Below are 18346 nucleotides of genomic sequence, written 5' to 3' on the forward strand. Positions count from 1 at the left end.
GACTTCCAAGGCTCTATGAATCAGCCAACTCGCACAAAAACAGCTCAGTGACCGCACGCTGTCTTTTCCTATGTTCTCAAATGCTCCTCCATTGTTTCTAACCTGCTCAGAGATCACAGACGTTACCGGCAGGTACAACTGCACATACACGAAACCGTCATTTTACTCTCTTTATGTTCAAAAAGGTGCTTGGACACTGCAAAGTCTTAGTGACCGGTTTGCAGAATCAAAAAACAAAAAAAACCCACACACACTGTCCATTCGGTCGTCATCAACAGCACCACACATATAAAGGCAAAAAAAACCCACCCGATCCGAGGACGCCAGCACAATTACGTATCAGTGTGCACACAAATTAAGGTAAATGAGCTCCTCAAATACAAAAGCACAGGCAATACTGAGCTGATTACAGTGGTAAACCCACACAGTGAATTTGCCAGTGTTACGAAAAATTGGTTTAAATCATGCAACAGTGTCCTCTAGGGACATTAGAAAAAACACAGCATACATTTGTTTTTTACATGAGGTGACTTATGGAAGTTAAAAGAAGCCAAATGTAAGGCTCAACAAAAAATTTAAGTATCGAATATTAGTGATTAATCTATTTATTAGTTTCCCCATTTAATCTAAAAAACTGTGAAACAGTGAAAATTTAAATTAACACATCAAAGCAGCAAATCTAGTTAAAAGCTGGAACCGGGAAATGGTTGATATTGATGATTGACAAACAGTTAATCAACGATCAAATTTGTTTGCAGTTTTAGCAGCAGAACGTTTTACTTCCTGTCCTGTGAATCATCTCGCAACCCCACCATTCATTTTTTTTTTTTTTTTTTTTTGATATGCTCGTCACAATGGCGCTGCCACTTGAGGACTAAGGGCAACGGTAAATGAAAGTCTGAAAATATTCATGGGGACATCTTCTGGACAGCAGGAGAGCATTGGCTACGGGGAGCGGTGGTCGGAGGGACCGAGGGAATGACCTTCAGGGATAAACCTGATGGGCAGCGGTGTCCGGGGAGTTTGCTTAAGCCCCTCAGTGCAGCGGTTGAGGAATCTACATCTGGAGGGACCGAGGGAGAGTTTTAGGACACACAAGCAGAAGGGGGAGGGTCGAGGTTTCAGGGGACGAATTCGGACTCTGAGGAAAAGCTCCAGAGTAAAGTGGCCTAAGATCTTTGGCTCACAGTTCCTCCAAGGGTTTCTCTTCCTGAAATAGACACTGGTTAGGAAAAAAGGAATCTCTCTAAAGGTTCCTGGAGGTGGAGCGTGGGAGTGTTTCCCACCTCCATCTCCCATCCACCCACCTCATACTGTATTCTCTCAGATCCAGAGAAGCTCCATTGTCCTTCATGCTGGCTGCTGCTGCAGACAAAAGCTTTGGAATCCAGACCCACTGAGGCCGTTTTTACCGTACGTACAGAGAACCAAATGTGCGTTGTAAGGGCATTAACGCGAGACCAAAAGGTCAAGTGAGATAATGAGAGTTGTGGCAGGGTGTTGCTTTTTTCAGTTTTTAGACCTCTCAATGGATCATTGTTTCTGCCTATGTCATCGTCCCGGTGGGTCGTTAACTCAGACGTTTTTCAGGCTGCGGCCTTTGTTGTTAAAGTGGATGGAACATTTATTTTAAAGAATGACTCACTGCAGAGTGAGAAAAATGTTATGCCAGTAGTTCATCTATTAATAACTCTGACGAGCTAACGAACGAACAATGGTACGTGTGCGGTCTCTACTTCGTCAGCTAAATTTGTACTGTACAGGCCTGCATTTCTTTTCTATTGTAACACCCGTGGTCTACCGTCTCGACCTTGAGTTTGTTGACCGTCTGCTTTGGTCCTTGGATCATCTCAAGTGCTTAGTTTTGGACGGTTGCTGGATCCTGGCGCACATTACAATCGCTGGTTGCTATTATCGTTGTGTTTTTCTAACCAAACTGGACCCGGTCGGCTCCGGTTAGACCTATTTAGCAGTCCAGTTTATAAATCCAGTTTATGAAGTCCACCTCAGTCCGATGAAGTTCTCTCTCTCTCTGGCAGAGCTTCGAGGTGCCCGTCGTCCTCATCTCTCCGTCCTCCATTACATGGGAATTTGCATTTACCTCCCGTTTCTTTCCTTCCTCCGCAGACGTTGCCTCGTAAATCGGCAATGCAAACTGTTTGTGATGGACGTCTGTTTCTGTTTAGGGAAGAGAGGGATTTCAGCCGGCGCTGATCAGAGTCTACCTGTATCCAGTCGGTGTTTCAATAGGTGCCACTTTCCGACTGTCAGGACTGAAAAATCCCTGTTGTGTGTTGGTGGAAACAGTTGTTACACGTGGAGCATCTAGTCTTGGTCTTGTAGGTTTCAGTGATTTGTTTCTCTCCCTATTTCCCTCTGCCTTTCTCCCTGCCTTGCTGTCTCCTTTCTGTCTCCTTTCTGTGTCCTTGCTGTCTCGGTGTTGCCGTTAATATTTCAAAACTGACTCGAGTCGTTTATGAATGCAACCCTGCTCTTTCTTTTTTCAGACATTACCCCAAGACGTCATTCACCATCGTGGCCGACACTCCAGAGAACCTGAGACTGAGACAGCAGAGCGAGCTACAGAGCCAGGTAAGCAGACACACACACACACACACACACACACACACACACACACACACACACACACACACACACACACACACACACACACACACACACACACACACTCAATGCAGGCCTCAGGTGTCTGGTGGAACACCTGTGACAGCAGCCATCGTCTCTGACCTGCTCACAGAAGATGTCAGCCAGTCTTTGCCCGTCCACACGATCTCCTCTGTCAGGTTGGTTTAGGTTTTCTTTTTCTCTGGAGTCAAACCGAGCAGGTTTGACCAGTGGAAACGCTGAAAATGTGAAGAAAACAAAAACAAAACAAAAAACGAGAATATTGCAAAAAAGGTTTGAGATGAGGTGGAAAAGCCGTCGTATCGATAATAGCACGACGCAACTGACTGCACTGGAAACAAACTTTGTGTTAATCATGACATTAAATTAAACCGTCGATGTGAATGAAAACAGCGGCAGACGAAAACATCAGATCTGTGTGGAGCGATGAGGAGGCTGCAACGTTCCTCAAATGAATACAGGAAAAAAGGACGTTTTCTGCATTTGACTGGATCTCATCTCGCTGTGTCCTCCTCTCTTCAGCTGTTTATCTCCATGTGCCCAACTCCTAATATTCATTTAACAGAAGTGGATGAAAGTGAGCTTTCATTCACATTTTCTTTTGCCCATTTTCTGGAAAATTCCGTTAAAATTTCTTAAAAGGATTTCTGCCCTTACCCAGATCCACTTCAACCGCTGGATAAAGAAACTGATCATTATTCTCAGTTCCTAAACTGAGAAAACCACGGAGCTTTTCAGGGTGGAGAAGTGGAAATATCCTCGACTGGCCGAGTCAGTCCCCCGGTCTCAGTCCGACTGAGCGGCGGCCCACTTGGTGGAGACCGGACTAGAGGCAGAGAGACCCCACAACAAGCAAGAGCTGGAGGAGGCTGCAGTGAAGCTCTGGGAGATCATCAAAGAGTCTGCTGGTGTCTGTGGGTCAGAGACTGCAGACAGTCACTGACTGCAAAGGAGTTTCCACCAAAAATGAAATAGGATGAATTTGTTTGACTTTGAATTTGTATCTGTCCAATTACTTTTGTACCCCTAGACTTTGGGCACTAAGTGTTTAAAGGGGCTTCATCTCCCACACAGTTCTTTCTACATTGATGTAAAACTGCTCAAATTAAAGCTGAGACTTGGCACTTTAATGTAGTTTCCATTATTCTATTTCAGGTTGAATGTAAGTTTAGTTGCCGTAAAGTCCACAGTATCTGACCGACCGACATGTGGTGTGCAGCAGCTCTCTGGCCCATATTCCCGCCCCTCTGGCACCACATGTAGGTAAAAACAAATGCTCAGGTGTGTCAGGAGAAGCTGCTCTGACAGTTCTGCTTCCTGCGGGCGAGATGAGTCACTGTGCTGATATACTGACACACAAACTGATGCAAAGGACACGTATGAGAGAATCATCCAGCTACACTTCTCTGCCATATGTCCTCATGCTGTGTGTGTGTGTGTGTGTGTGTGTGTGTGTGTGTGTGTGTGTGTGTGTGTGTGTGTGTGTGTGTGTGTCAGCCCAGCAGACTACAGCACAAAAGGACAGATGTCCACTCAGCAGTCTGCGGTAGGGAACGTGCTGGTTGTCATCTGAAGTGTGTGTAGGTTTGTGTGTCCTGCTCTGCCCTCGTAAAGATCCATTTATTAGCGGTTTGTTATTTACAGACCAGAGATTTACACGTTCATCCGTTCTGTCCCCGACTCCGTCTGCCTCGGATTCTCCATCGAGCTTCTTTCTTTCTTTCTTTCTTTCTTTCTTCCTTTTGAAACCCTGTCCTCTCGTCCTACCGGTTCAAGTCCTTGAAATTCTAAAGTCAAATCTTTTACAGGTTTGACGGGCCCACGTTCCAGCGTGGAACAACCACAAACACTTCTGATTTCCGACGTTGTACGAGCTGGTTCTGTTGGAGCGTCACCTGACGTCCATCAGATCCCTCCTCCTCCACTAGAGCGACTCTGGTTCGCTCTCTGGTTCAAACTAAACAGGATGTCAGTCTGCGTGCTTGAATTTTTGTTATTCCCACCCTCTGTAGGTGTAAGTGTGTATGCAGCATCAGCAACTTTCCAGTTCGTGTCTGTGTGTCTGTGTGTGTGTGTGTGTGTGTGTGTTGGGGGGGTTTGCTTGTCAGCTTGTCACCAGGGAGCCCCCAGCTGATGAATGGGGATTTAATCTGCTTTGTAGCGAGAACGGGGACAATCACGATGAGAGCCGAATACCAGAACACACACACACACACACACACACACACACACACACACACACACACACACACACATAAACCCTAGCGGCCTGAGTCATACTTCTGCGGCTCACAGCCTTACGTAACGCCGCTCTGAGGGCTAACGGGCTGTTGCTGATGGCCGATAGACACCAGCAGGGTGACATTATGGCTAAATGAGGTGCAGCGCTTCCTCTGAAGGTCGAACCGAAGCGCAGGCAGGGCCGGAGTTAGAGGTGACTGCCCGGCTGCTCCGGGCTGCAAACCGTCCACCCTGCCTGCTGCTTGGCAGTGACGCAGCAGTTTTTTTTTGGAGTTCCTGTCTCATTTTGCAGATCTGTGGTCGGGATCACCTGGAAGCTGGATCTGGATCAGAGTAGTTTATGGTGGATGGTGGTGAAGATGTTTGGATTTAATAAGGTTGATTATAATTGAGGGGTTTTGCATTACTTTTAACTTTTTGATACAGATGCCAGTACGATACCTGGGTTTCAGTACTGGTTCCAGAATACTGACATCAAAGTACTTTTTTGACGCTCACGTTGAGAGATATAAGCAAGTTTTTCCATTTACCAAAACTTGTCGAATGCATCATTTTGTATAATCCATAATTCTGTGGCAACGCAGAGCAGCTGCCAAAGTGAAAGAGGGGAAAATGGATGAAAAATGAGGACGTGACTAAGTGTTCGCTGCCAACCCCTGACTCCTGCGGACACATTTCAAGTCGGTGCTCAGAAAGTGCTGAGGTTAAATACCCAGTCGTACTTATAATGACCAAATAAAACCAATGATCGCTCAGGGAAACTCTTATGAGTGCACTCGGGGCTTGAAATGCCTCTGTGGGGCGCTGACTAGTGAACAAAAGTCTAAGATCATGTTTAAGTCGGAAATAGAAGCCTCCTTCCTTTTCATGTCCTGCATGTGGCTGTTCAACCTGTAGGACGGAGCCTTTAGCAAAGTTCCTTTCACACTGTGCGGCTGATTGCAGCTGCGGTCTGTCTGAGTGCTGAGTGCTGTAATTATTTCTGCCGTGTGGGCACATTCAAAGGTAAAATCCACCTTATGTATCATCACTGCAACGTGAATTCTAGCTTTGTTTTTCTAGCTTTAAACTGAGTTATCCCAATCGTTAGCCCATGAGCCAGGTTCGGGTTTTCGACCTGTAACCTCTTTTTGTCTTGTCGCCGCAGTTGCACTCAGGTCTCTTCTCTCCTTCCGTGTATGTAGGAACTGATCCCTTCCTTTTCCCCTGTATGAAGTAAATGCCGGTACAAAACGGCAGCTGGAGAACGGTGCTCCCACGTTTGTTCTCTGAGGTGCCGGGACCCCACCTGGAAGCTAACTGCCGATGTGGTAGATCAGTGGAGATTTAGACTCCGCTGCCGCTGCAGATGTCTGCGTGTGACGTCGCAGCATCCGCGATAAAGCCGTACACAGAAGCGGGAAACCGCCTGCGAAATGTAAGGCTAGGGCTGGGTGGTAGTTCAGAATCCTCATTTATCATCTCGGCATGTAATCGCCTTGTCACCAAAATGATCGCAGTTCTCGAGTTTGGATGGATGACCAACCTGTTACAGTGTGAGATTTGAAACACATCAGGACACTTAGGCTTGAAAATCGTCCATTTGGTTCTTCTAGAACAGTTTGACAAACATGAGACGATGTCAACTTTTCACCCTGAGATTTTGAATGTTTTGGGAAATGTCACCACAAACGCAAACACGAATTTTCAGGGAATGTTCCTTTAATATCCGGCGTTTCCGTTTCTCTTGCTCTGCTGCAGGTGAAGTACAAGAAGGATTTCGAGGAGAGTAAAGGTCGAGGCTTCAGCATCGTGTCCGACACTCCAGAGATGCAAAGACTCAGGAGGACTCAGGAGCAGATCAGTAACGTATGTGCACACACAGATCTTGTTCCTGTTTGTCCTGGTGTTTGTATGTGCGAGTGCGTGTATGTGGTGTGAAGCATTTAAGTGAAATGTGTGAGGGGGGTGCACCTTGGTCAGTGAGCACAGTCTCTCTTTCTGTCTCTCACTCACACTCACACACACACACACACACACACACACACACACACACCATCATCATCATCATCAAGCCCTCCATTGTTGCCGAGATCAGCCGCTTCAAGAGGAGCTTCCTCCACAACCACTGCGGTAAGTGACCGTGAGTTTTTATTTGTTGAATTTAATTCACGTCAGGCTGAAGTTATCTAATTACGGAGGAGGCAGTCCTCATGTTTTGAAAGGCAACAGAAAATCTGGCTTGATCCTCGATCTGACGTGGTCTAGAGTGCAGCATACGGGGAAGCACTGGCCGTTCAGAGGTTTGTAGACAGGCAAGATGACGAAGAAGATTTAAAGGATAAAGTAACGGAGGCGTCCGCTGTCAAGTAGATAATGAAGAAGGTGGAGGTGAGGAAGACGCTGAGGTGAAGCAGAGTCGTTCTTTACCGTATCAGAACACGTCCGAGGGAATGAGGTGACCTTCTAGCCAATCAGAAACCAGTGTTTTGACGATAGGGAAGCAGTGTAGTCGTGGCTGTTTCTGACATACAACAAGAAGATCAGCATTTAATTAACGTTATGATTTGTGGTTTTGATTTGTGCCTGTGGTGTGTGTGTGTCTGAGAGCGTGAGATCGAGTGTGCGCGCGCGCGCGTGTGTGTGAGTATGAGAGTGAGTGTGTGCGTGTGTGTGTGTTTGTGCCTGCACACAGATGCTCTATCCATGTGTGTCCTGATGACCCGGTGACCCTCAGCAGATGAGGCCAAGGTAGCGTGTTTATCTTCCTCTGTCCTTCCTGTAGTTGTTGTCTCATTCTGCTTTTTTAATCAATTGTTATTATTATCATTCCTTTTTTATTATTAGCTTTTGTGGTAGATTGAGCGTCTGAGATACACGTGACACATTAATACAATAAACCACTTGAAACCTGTTCCCTCTGTTCTGTCTTTTTCCTTTGTTTTTCTTTCTTTTGGGCATGTTATTCCTCCTGTCTTCTCTGTTTCTCTGTTCTTTTTTTTTCTTTTTCTGCCTGTCTTTATTCCCCCCTCCTCCTCTCCTCCTCTCCTCCGTTTACCTGACCGCGTGATCGCATTATTCCGCCGTGTTGATACGCCACAGATTCTCTCCCCGCCAATTCGCCCCGTTTTGATTCATGCTCACACGCATCGCCGCTGTGACATTCGACGGCCCACACGTTTTAATTGTATTACTCCGCCCTTTTTTCAAGGCCGGCCTGGTGATGAAGGAAGAGGAGGGGGGAGAGGTGGTAGGAGGAAGACGTGAGGGAGCTGGAAGAGGAGGACTGAGAGGGAGAACAGACAGAGGGATTCCGGTTTGCTCAGAGCTGAATTTAATGCCAAAGAGAAATCAGATAGGAGGAGCTTTTGAGCATGTTGGGTGTTGGTCACATGCATCCAGTGCCTCCGACTGGGCAGCTGTTTCTCAAGTCGCCACTATTCTTGTATGCAACAAAACAGTTCTCCACCGTGCCTGTTTGTTTTTAACTTGTGTGCAGACCAAGCTTCTGGCTTTTGCAGGATGTGGTCCTGTGTTCCTGCACCCCCCGAGCCGTCCCTTGTTCCCAGCCCCTTTTCCTTTAACACGGGACTCCAAATGAAATGCGCGTCAGAGGACATTGGCACGAAGGTGAAACTTTTTCAGCTCCCCGCGTCAGGCTGCTGAGCCGCCGAGCGCAGCTCCATGGATGCCAAAGAGCAGTGGCCGTGTGCTCTGTTTCCCACATTTCGGAGGCGCTGAGTGCGTCTCGCCCGGCTCCAGGACAGGCAGGCTTTTCACCCTGCCTCGGAGTGGCGTGGTGATTCTTCTCTAGTCCGGCAGTGGTGCCAGACCACTTGGAGCCACCCGTGGATCCCAGGAAGAGCAGTTGTTGCCAAGGCAACCACTAATGGGGATCCCAGCGCACAAATAAAGAAGTAAACCTCCAGACACCGAAGTTTCTGAACAACTAAATGATATTAAGTACGTTATAATCTAGGCTACCTGCTCTCCATAAAATATGAAAACATTTTCTGGACAGTGTTTCTGTCAGCTACGTGTTCAACTAACAGTTATTGTTGTAGTTGTTATTTTAGTGGAAGTAACATTATAAGTGCAGTACCCTGCTATTGAAAACCTTTGAACCACCTCTGGCATCTCTGATTTTTATCAGTGATTTAAACGGGTCTGGTGTGCGCTCAGTGAGGGCTGTGTCGGTCCCGAGGACGGTTGGAGCTCTGACGGTGAGATTAAGGATGGGGACGTCACCTCCCTCAGCCAGAGACAGTAAAAAAACGGCCTCGTGCGTGGGCGAGATGGACGCGTGCTGTGCAGGTTGTCATTCCGCTCCCTCGGCCAAGTGATCAATGGCCACAGATAAACCTATAATACTCCGAAGAGTGGAACCGGACAGGAGCAAAATATCAGGGAAAAAAAATGTGAATAAAAATCGAAACCCTTTGACCCTCCAACATTTTATGAGCACAAAAAGGAAAAATGTTACAATCATGTTACATTAAAATGTCATTAACTTCTGAAGGAGTCTCTAAAAGATCGATTTGTAAGTTAGAGACTGTTTACCTGATCACCGAGTGATCGCCAGTTTCACGGCCCTGGTATCAAGTGGTTTCTGATCTCAAGCAAGTGTATTATCTGGATATGATACTCGTCTGTGGAGGAGTAGGGCATTTCAGTAAAAGTTCTGAGTGGAATTTCTAAGTCCAAAAGCCTGAAGAGAAGTGTGTCGCTTCTGCCGGGCTGTGACCTGCAGTAGAGCTGGTTCACGTTAGGACGCGATCAGAGGGATCTCTCCCAGGAAAAAGCTTTGTGTTCCAGGATTCGTTAACAAGATCTGAGGGAGAGAGAAAGAGAGAGCTCCTGGTCAGCGAAGGAGCTTCCTTTTTTTCTCTCTCTCTCTCTCTCTATCGAAACAGATTTTTAACCAAAGCGGTTATTCCCCGCAGAGCCCGGTTTACTGTGATTCTGGATGAGACATTGATGACCGCAGACTGGAGGCGCAGCCAGGACTCAGCTCGCAGGACTCAGCTGTTATTCAGGCCACTGAACTGATGATTTGTGTGAGGACCTGATTAATTAGTTGTTCCCCCGAAAAAGTGAGGATTGGTCTTTGTTTCTGTGCTTTATCGGTGTATTTCTAAGCAGATTCCTGTACGTAGGAAAACCAAAGGGAGGATAAAATATCACAAAAGAGTTGTCTGTGGTGGAAAAGTCGGAGTCATAATAAAGAGAAAAGGCCTTGAAGACGTCAGCAGTTAACGAGAGCTCGTTCTTACACTTGACTTCTGTGTTTTTGAGCAAAAGCATAGATACTCGCTTTGACCAAATAGAACCAAATGCACTAACGGAAGTAGAAACTGAAGGTCTGCATTTCCCGTTCGTGTTTCCAGCTCATCTGAGGATCCGTGAAGATTAGGCAAAGTAGACCAGATAAAAAGAGAGCGATGCTAATGTTTGAAGCACAATTTTCAGCCATGACGATGCAACAACAGAAAACACAATCAGTATGTTACTCAGAGAAACCAAGTTATGCAGCTGATCAGAGAGCAAACACCTGCTTACTGTAGATCTGCAGACACATGCAGCGGATCGATAATCAGATTTCCTCCCTACCCCGACTTTATTTTGAAAGCATGACTTTTTTTATTTTTTATTTGACCTTAGAGCAGACAGAAAGTGCAGCATCCCTGAACAGTGTGAAAGTGTATGAATGGAACAAATGGAAAAGGACTTATTAAGACATTAAGAGACTAATTTGTGTTAGTTTCAATTTTAATTTGACTTGTTTTACTATTTATTTCAATAAATGAACCCATTGCTGTTTGTAATTTTGTCTTCTTTCATTCAGCTGCTCTATAAAAAGCCAGTTAGAAGACCGACCGGAGCAGTCTGGATCAGGTGGGCGTCCTGTTTACCTCCGCGTCCATCTGACACCCTGCTCCCACTGCCAGACTACCTGCTGCCTCTGAGCCTCACGCTGGCAAATTAATTGTCTTTACAGTCATGGAGTGTGGAATAAGAGGTGACCAATCACACACAGAAGATAAAGAGAAAACTTCTCTTTTTTTTTCTCTCTTTAATTTTCCCCCTCAATTCACCCTCATTTCTTTTTCTCTTCAACGAATATATAAATAACAATAAATGAATAACCACAGCAGCTACATTTTAGGCTGGAAACTATAAAACAGTTTTGTGGGTTCTGTTGTTGGACAACATGGTTATCCCCCCGTGCTGCCTACAAATTTTGAGAATTCCTTTTGTATTTAAATGAGTCTCCAAAAACAACAGCTTCACATCTTCAAAGAATAAAGAAACAAGCATATGTTTTAAAGCAGAAATGTAGTTATTGGACGCAACTTCAAAGTGGAAACAGACAACTCTTAATGCCAACTGAAAGTTGGTTTTGAACCCTCTCAAGTCCCAGAGCTCTCTCCTTCGAATGAACGCCCGTCCAAGGTTCACTCTTGTTTCTCCTCGTTTTCTGTCGCTCTCCCTCTTCGTCTTCTTTGCCTCCTCCGACAACGGGGCAGTCTTTCTTTCGCCGGGCAGAGTTCCCGCAGTTCGTCCGGTTGATCCACCATCTTTCATTTCTGTTACCTGGGGAAAAATACCGATAGCTACCGGGGAAAACAAAGACGCTATCCCCTTCCTGTTTTGGTGGCGCAATGGCAGACTCACTTCCTTTGTGCCGTAAATCGAGCCTTGATTTTCCCGGGATATTTCGTACCCGTCCGTAGAGAGACTTATAGGGAACCGATCTAAATGCCGATGGTGTCATTGTTCTACAGCCGTTACATTGTACAATCAACATTTACTTCATAATGATGAGTTCAAGCAGAAAACTTGTCTATTGCCACTTTAAAGGCGTGGGAAGTTCTGTTCGTGCCCTTTTTTCGACATTAAAATCGCATTTGAGTTTTATAAAGCGTTGAACTAAAGTTGTCACTGAGCGGAATGAAGATGGTCTGAAAACCACTGATCAGACTGTAGCGTCCCACAGAGAGTTCAATGAAAACATAAAACCGACAACGTTACAGTCTGAACTTGCACCTCACTTTCAGTTTGAATTTGAAAAATTGTGCAGAAAAATAGCAAACTTTTCTAATTTTCTAAAAGACGACGTCAAAGAAGAAAAAAAAGCAACAACACATGCAAATTGTTCTTGTTTTCTGTGCTTTTCTGTCACGCTGCCCCGCAGATATTTCATTTTTTCTCTGGCCCTGCAGCTTGTTGCATCACTGTGTAATTATCTTGAACATGTGAACTGTATGTCAGCAGTCATTCAGTGTTTCACACTGTTAAAACAAAGTCACCCTGTCCAAATGACAGGCCATTTCTTCCACCTAAATACACAAGCATGTAGAACAAACACACACACACACACACACACCTTTTTTTTTTTTTATCTTATCTTTAGTTAGTTTTAGTGTTTTTATTGACTTTCAAGATGAGATTTTTTTTTTTTTTTTTTTTTTTTTTTCAGCAGAGCAGCGAGAGTTTCTATTTCTTTTTTTTTCAGTTCAAGAAAAAAACTTCTTCAGCTTCAACATCAACATTTATATTCTAAATATCTATAATTTTCTTTTTATATTAATGGATGACCATGACTACTTAAGGGGGTCGTTACTCAAGCACTTTAGCTCTTGTCAGCTCTTTTTTTTTTTTTTTTTTTTCCACAAGATTTACTGCTTTGTTTTTTTTTTTCACTCGCATTATGGCTTTTCAGCTTCAGAAACAGCTGTGTTGTCAGAGAGAAACAGCTGTAAAAAAAGCAGAAGCCATACAGTCACAGACCAGCTGGGGCAAACAGACAGACACAGGTCAACACCAGCTGGTAGAGAAGAGCATTTAGCTGCTGGCTGGCTCTTGAAAACCAGAGCTAGCTGAGTGAAAGAAGAGAAACCAGAGAAGAAAAAGAGACGACCTAGGATGATCAGATGACAAAGACACGAGATCTAGATGAATGACAATGTTGTTGCGTGCTGCGCTGGATCTGTATGTGTAGCAACTTGCTTTGCTTTTGTAAATTGGTCTTTATTAATGTATGTGTCATGTATGTGCTGCCTTATTTCTGCTGGTTGCTGTGGTGTAATTTGTTTTGTAGGTTAGGAGTCAGTCAATAGCAGCATGGTACATCTGCAGACTAACTTTGGTTTAAAGTACCCTAAGTGTTAGTGGTGTGTGTGTGTGGTGTGTGTGTGTGTGCGTGCTTGTGTGTGTGTGTGTGTGTGTGTGTGTTGTGTGTGTTCCTTGATACATAGCATCCTTTCAGCACTCTCCCTGAACTCAACACTCAACCAAAAACTCAAACTACAAACACACACACACAGACACAGACAACGAACACAGTGGGTATACATACAGACTGGACCCCCCCAACACAACAACAACAACACACACCTGAGGCACGCACGCACACACACACACACACACACACACACGCACACACACACATGCAGACACACACACACACACACACTGTACCAAACACTGGCACTGTGTTTGAGATGAAGGGCACGGTGGCGATAAGTTCCTGAGTAGAGAGCTAAATGTGGAAGTTAAAAATGATAAGAAGTACCCAACGAACCAACACCCAGAAGACAGTCGACCATCACAGGACACAGACAGAGATTGCATGAGGCAGTTCAGTCGCTAATAGGTTTACATTCTAAATTAAAGATAGAAAAAGAGACTAAAAGGTTGACGAAGAAGTTGCGAGAGAGAGAGAGAGAGAGAGCACACAACATTAATGAAGCTCTGGCAGAAAGGATGACCACAGCGTTGAAGGAGTCTTGAAGAACTTGAAAGGAAAGCCTGAGAATATACTGAGAAAACCAAGAGTGATCCCCAGAGGAGGAAAAAAAGCTAGCCACAACATACAGAAGTATTGCGTGAGAAATTGTACAGGGAGCCTGTGACGTTTGGAAAGCTGCAAGGGTGACCAAGACGCTGCGGAAGCCGAAAGGAAAATCTATTAAGGGGAGACCACAGATAGAACAAGGTGAGTGCAACACTGAGGAAACTGACTGCGAGAACTGGACTCCAAAGGAAACTAACGCAGCTCCTGGGCCTTGGAAGAAGATTCGGGGGAAGGTTTGTAAAAGCCGAAAAGTCTACAACATTCAGAGGTGACTACTGATAGGGCGACCGTGACCTTCGAGAAGCTGAGAGGCATGACAAACACTGAAAAAATTTACTGTGGCGACTGATGCAGCTGAAAAGGTGACCTTGACGTGTAGAAGATCACACGGTGACCATGACTTTGTGGAAGCCATTAGCAGGCTAAAGGCGTGTCGTCAACATTGAGTTGATCATGACACGGAGGATTCTGATCAGATTTTGAGCAGGAAAGTTGATCAGTGAGTTACGGCCGACAGAAAATCGAGCCAAATCGGGATTGGGAGGCCGCTGGTTTTAAGCTAATTTAGCTTGTCTTGTCGCTGGGAATGCTCCTTGGCAGTCCGGACCAACTCTGTGGTGGAGAATCCTAGAGACGCCCTTATACACCAACAAGAGATTTATTTTTTCTAATATGGCAGTAACCACAACACATGGACTGACTCATAACAGCATTTACCTCCCTGCGGCTATGACTACGTACTGACATAAGTACTTACATGGCGTGGGCCCACCGAGCTCTAAATAGGAGATATGCTGGCTAGCTACAACATCGGCCCCTCGATCTAAGGGTTTGGCTCAATCCGTAACACCACATCTGTTCATATTGATTTTACACACGCTTTGTCCGAAGCGACTTAAAATTAGTAACAGTCCCTTTGCCACCTTTGATGTCCGGGGACGCTATGGTCACATTCAGAGCGACCTTGGCCCAGGATGGAAAAACCCAGCGACTTCATTCACGTACTTCAGCATATTTCCACTGTTTAACTCACAATCATCGCGACAAGAGATGAGAAAGTTTTCCACCGTTATAACATTCCAGTGCCATCATTGTATTCTTAAATTACTCCTTCAAACTTATTTAGATTTTTATAGACTTTTATGCGATGACCTCTGTTGTTGTTTTCCCTGTTATGATCCCGGTCTTGGTTTCATGTTCTTTCTCACCCTGTTTTTATTGCTCTTCCCGTCGAGTTTGTCTTTTGCTTGCGTTTTTTAAGTGTTATGTAAATTTGAGAAATAGCGACACGAGTAAACTGAAGCTTATGCATTAACTTTCTTTTGCCCTCAGAGGCGATTGACATGGAGGAAGAGGAGGTGCCTGCTGCTCCGGTGTTGGTTCGAGAGATTGCAAATGTTATGACAGTGAAGGGAGAGAAAGAGGAGTCTTTCCATGAGACGGTGGTATCAACGGTAATGACACTGACCACGGATGTTGACGCGACTAGAGGAAGCACGGACGTAGAGGAAAAAGAGGAGGTTGAAACGGACAAAATGTCAGAGGAAGAGAAGGAGGAAAATGAAGCGGATATGGAGGAAGGAGAAGAGGAAGAGGAGTGTAAAGGAAAAAAGTTTTTGGGGTCTTGGGAATCAGAGGTGAGAACTTTGGAGTGTGGAACTTGTACAACTCAACTCAAACAACCCAAAATTAAATATTTAGCTCCACCCAAACTAATCAGATAACAGGAGACTTTGACAAGGAAAATCGTGAAGTCAAATCACCAAATCAGCAAATACGCAGACCTGCAGATCTTGGTAAATGCGTTCGGTGTGGGATATAGTCCTTCCCACTTGTTTTTATGTAAGGAACCAGGTAATTAAGTTGTTATCTTTTAGATTAGACTAGAGTTCATGCTCATATGATATTTTTTGGAAACTCAAGTGATGAAAAAATTTCGAACAAGTTTTAACAATTTTTATTTTTCAGCCCTAAAGTTGAATAGAAAAGAAATGTTTTCATACGGTTGCGGCTGACTGAGAGTGACTTCATGGTTTTAGCTAATAATCCACTGCAGAAATGATTCTCTGAAGAAAAATTCTCGGCACAACATCCACTTACTTGGTCTTTTTTCCCAAGCTGGAATTTCCGTCACGTCTGGTGTTCACAGGGAGCTGATGTCGTCTGTCTCCAGCGTTCGTTCAGTCATTAAATCAGGAAGCATAGAACATGCTGATTACTTACTTGATTAATCAGAAAATCATTTGCGATATAAAACATCAGATAACAGTCCTACATCCTAGAGCACAAGGTTACATCCTTAAATATCTTGTTTTGTTCAGCCAACAATCAGTCAATTTACTGTCATGTAAGACAGAGAGAAGCAGCAAATTCTCACATTCGAGAACGTTGAACCGTCAAACGTTTGGCACTTTTGCTTGAAAAATAATCAAAATAGCAGATTATTTTCTGTAAGATTCATTTGGATTTAACTCATTTAACTTCAGTTTATTTAAAGTGAACATCGCCCAATACATACTGACCCTAGGTCTTTTAGTTACGTTATTTTCTGTATTAAGTCATTTTATCTTTTGAACCACACCAACGCACAAAGTTCTCAGACTGTAACTAAGTCCTGTGTACCGCTAAACGTCTTTGAGGATTTTGCCGTTCTTTGATGAAGTCTGCTGAGAGACAGATTTAGTTCCTCTTCAGAGCAAACCCCCCCCACCCCCCAGCTCTGACTGCGAGTCTTTGTATTGACCTTGGCGTGGGGCATCGCCTGGCACTGCAGGTTTTTATAACAGCTTAGAGAGGATTAGTGAAACTACAAATGAAAATGTGCCATTATTAGCCTTTGATAGTGGGATTTTTAGGGCTGAATCCAGCCTGTTAAGAGAGGCGAGGGATTAGCGGTCCATGAATTAGGAAAGTTTCCCCCCGGTTGATTCACAGGTTCCTCTGTTTCCGTATTGTTAGTGGGGTCAAATGGATAATTCAGTTTGCCCATATTTTCCTTTAATGACCAATCTTATTCTGGGGTGCAGTAGAGAGTTTAGGACCCTAAACTGGTTTGAAGGCCATTACAGAGTAGAGTAGAATAACAGCATAAAACAGTGGTCATAGCTGATGTCTAAATAGTTTGAGTATATACATATGTGTTTGCCTCGAAAGCCCAAGCTGGTCAAACTCTAATTGTCATGTACGCGTGTGCGTTTTCAGGGCTCCTTTGACGGAAAGCCTCCGCTACCAGACCCAGCATTTAACCGGAGGTGCAGCTTGCTCGCCAGCGACGTAAGTTCATTCAGTGTTAGTTCAGTTCATTGTTTTAATTGTCATTTTGCCCCATGCCGGCAGCTCCGTGAGGCTGTGCTTCAGCACGGCGGTGCCTCGGGGATAAATGCCAAGACGCCGAAAGTTCAGCCGAGGCAGACGGGAACGTTATTAGCCAAAGTATTGGACAACCTGAAATGTGTAATCTGGTGCTAGATATAGAGTCGGAGGATTATTACAGTTCATCCCGAGGGGGAGATAAATGTCTGAACCGCATTTCATGACAGTACATCTCAATAGCTGTTGAGATATTTCGCCTAAAACCTCAAATGTCAACTCATGAATAGAACTGTTTCCGGATGTGAACTCTTCACCACCTGTAAGACAGCGAGACACCCCCCCTCTTCCGATGCGAACCGAACGCGGCGTTGCCGTCGGTAACCGTCCCTCCGAAGACCTTTGTTCAACACACAGGGGAGAGTCTACTCAAAGGAAAATCTGCCTTTTGACTTCTGCGAAAAAGCAGTCTGAGGCAACGACTTCACAGTAGAACGGTGAATGAGGGTGAATGTTGCTGTGGGACGTGGGAGGGTGAGGTATTGATCCCCCCCCCCCGGTGTGAGTCAAACTTGGCAGCTCGGCTGTTTGCAACGGCAGAATGACTCATCAGCTACAGGGGGAGGCAAGTCAGGCCCGCCTTATGGAATCATCTCCACTGACGCTCTGCTGCCTCCCTGTGTGCCTCTATAACCTGCCCTCAGACGTCGCCGTGAACCGTCACGTGCGGGAAGCAGTCCCCCTGGGAGATGAAACGCTCCAGAATCTCGGTTGCACTCCACTGTATGAGATGGGTCTGTGCTATCAATAGTGTCATGACATTCCCAACATTTTCTGGTGAAGCTCTGCACTCAACACAATCCTAAAGCCGGGTCGACCAATCGGCGATGCTGCTGTTACCATGGAGACGCTAACCGCATAGAACTTGTTCTCATGGCAGCCTGAAGGGAGGGAACCAGCTTTAGAATAAAACAGACACTGGAGAAGAAATCACTCCGTATTAAGTTTCTAAAACAGTTTTGACATACATTTTTAAAATATCGTGAAACTTCTGCTTTTATTTGTGTTGATGCTGTAGGTCTCTGATTGTAACGTTTGCTGGTCAGAAGCCAGTGAACCAGTATTTGGGACCATTGAACTCCTTTCATATTTTTGCCCACACTGGTTTCCTCTCACAGATTGGGTGCGACAGCTTGCGATCTGTGGATCAATTCCATTTTTCTCCCTGGGTCCTGCCGGTGCTGCCGTTACACCAAACGTCCAACCGGACTGAGCCAAACAACCAGGCTCTGGCATATGTTTAGCATGAAGTTC

At 45.1% G+C, this 18346-nt stretch overlaps 1 protein-coding gene across 12 annotated transcripts in view; it reads left to right on the forward strand.

Moving 5' to 3' along the window:
- The window catches only part of nebl (nebulette), an 88442-nt gene that overhangs the window by 23645 nt on the left and 46451 nt on the right, over window positions 1-18346 (forward strand). For 5 of the 12 annotated variants that reach the window (XM_040126961.1, XM_040126959.1, XM_040126960.1 and 2 more), the window contains exons 1-5: window positions 6920-7617; window positions 10712-10761; window positions 10865-10885; window positions 15056-15360; window positions 16925-16996. In XM_040126961.1, coding sequence (XP_039982895.1) covers window positions 7607-7617; window positions 10712-10761; window positions 10865-10885; window positions 15056-15360; window positions 16925-16996 — 459 coding nt within the window. In that variant the 5' untranslated portion in view covers window positions 6920-7606. Of the gene's footprint in view, window positions 1-2507; window positions 2593-6627; window positions 6736-6919; window positions 7618-10711; window positions 10762-10864; window positions 10886-13453; window positions 13865-15055; window positions 15361-16924; window positions 16997-18346 lie in introns of those variants that run through there. The other 7 variants (XM_040126957.1, XM_040126964.1, XM_040126962.1 and 4 more) reach the window with 3 other exon arrangements.

Source organism: Xiphias gladius, chromosome 5 (assembly GCF_016859285.1).
Source record: "Xiphias gladius isolate SHS-SW01 ecotype Sanya breed wild chromosome 5, ASM1685928v1, whole genome shotgun sequence".
Lineage (NCBI taxonomy): Eukaryota > Metazoa > Chordata > Actinopteri > Istiophoriformes > Xiphiidae > Xiphias > Xiphias gladius.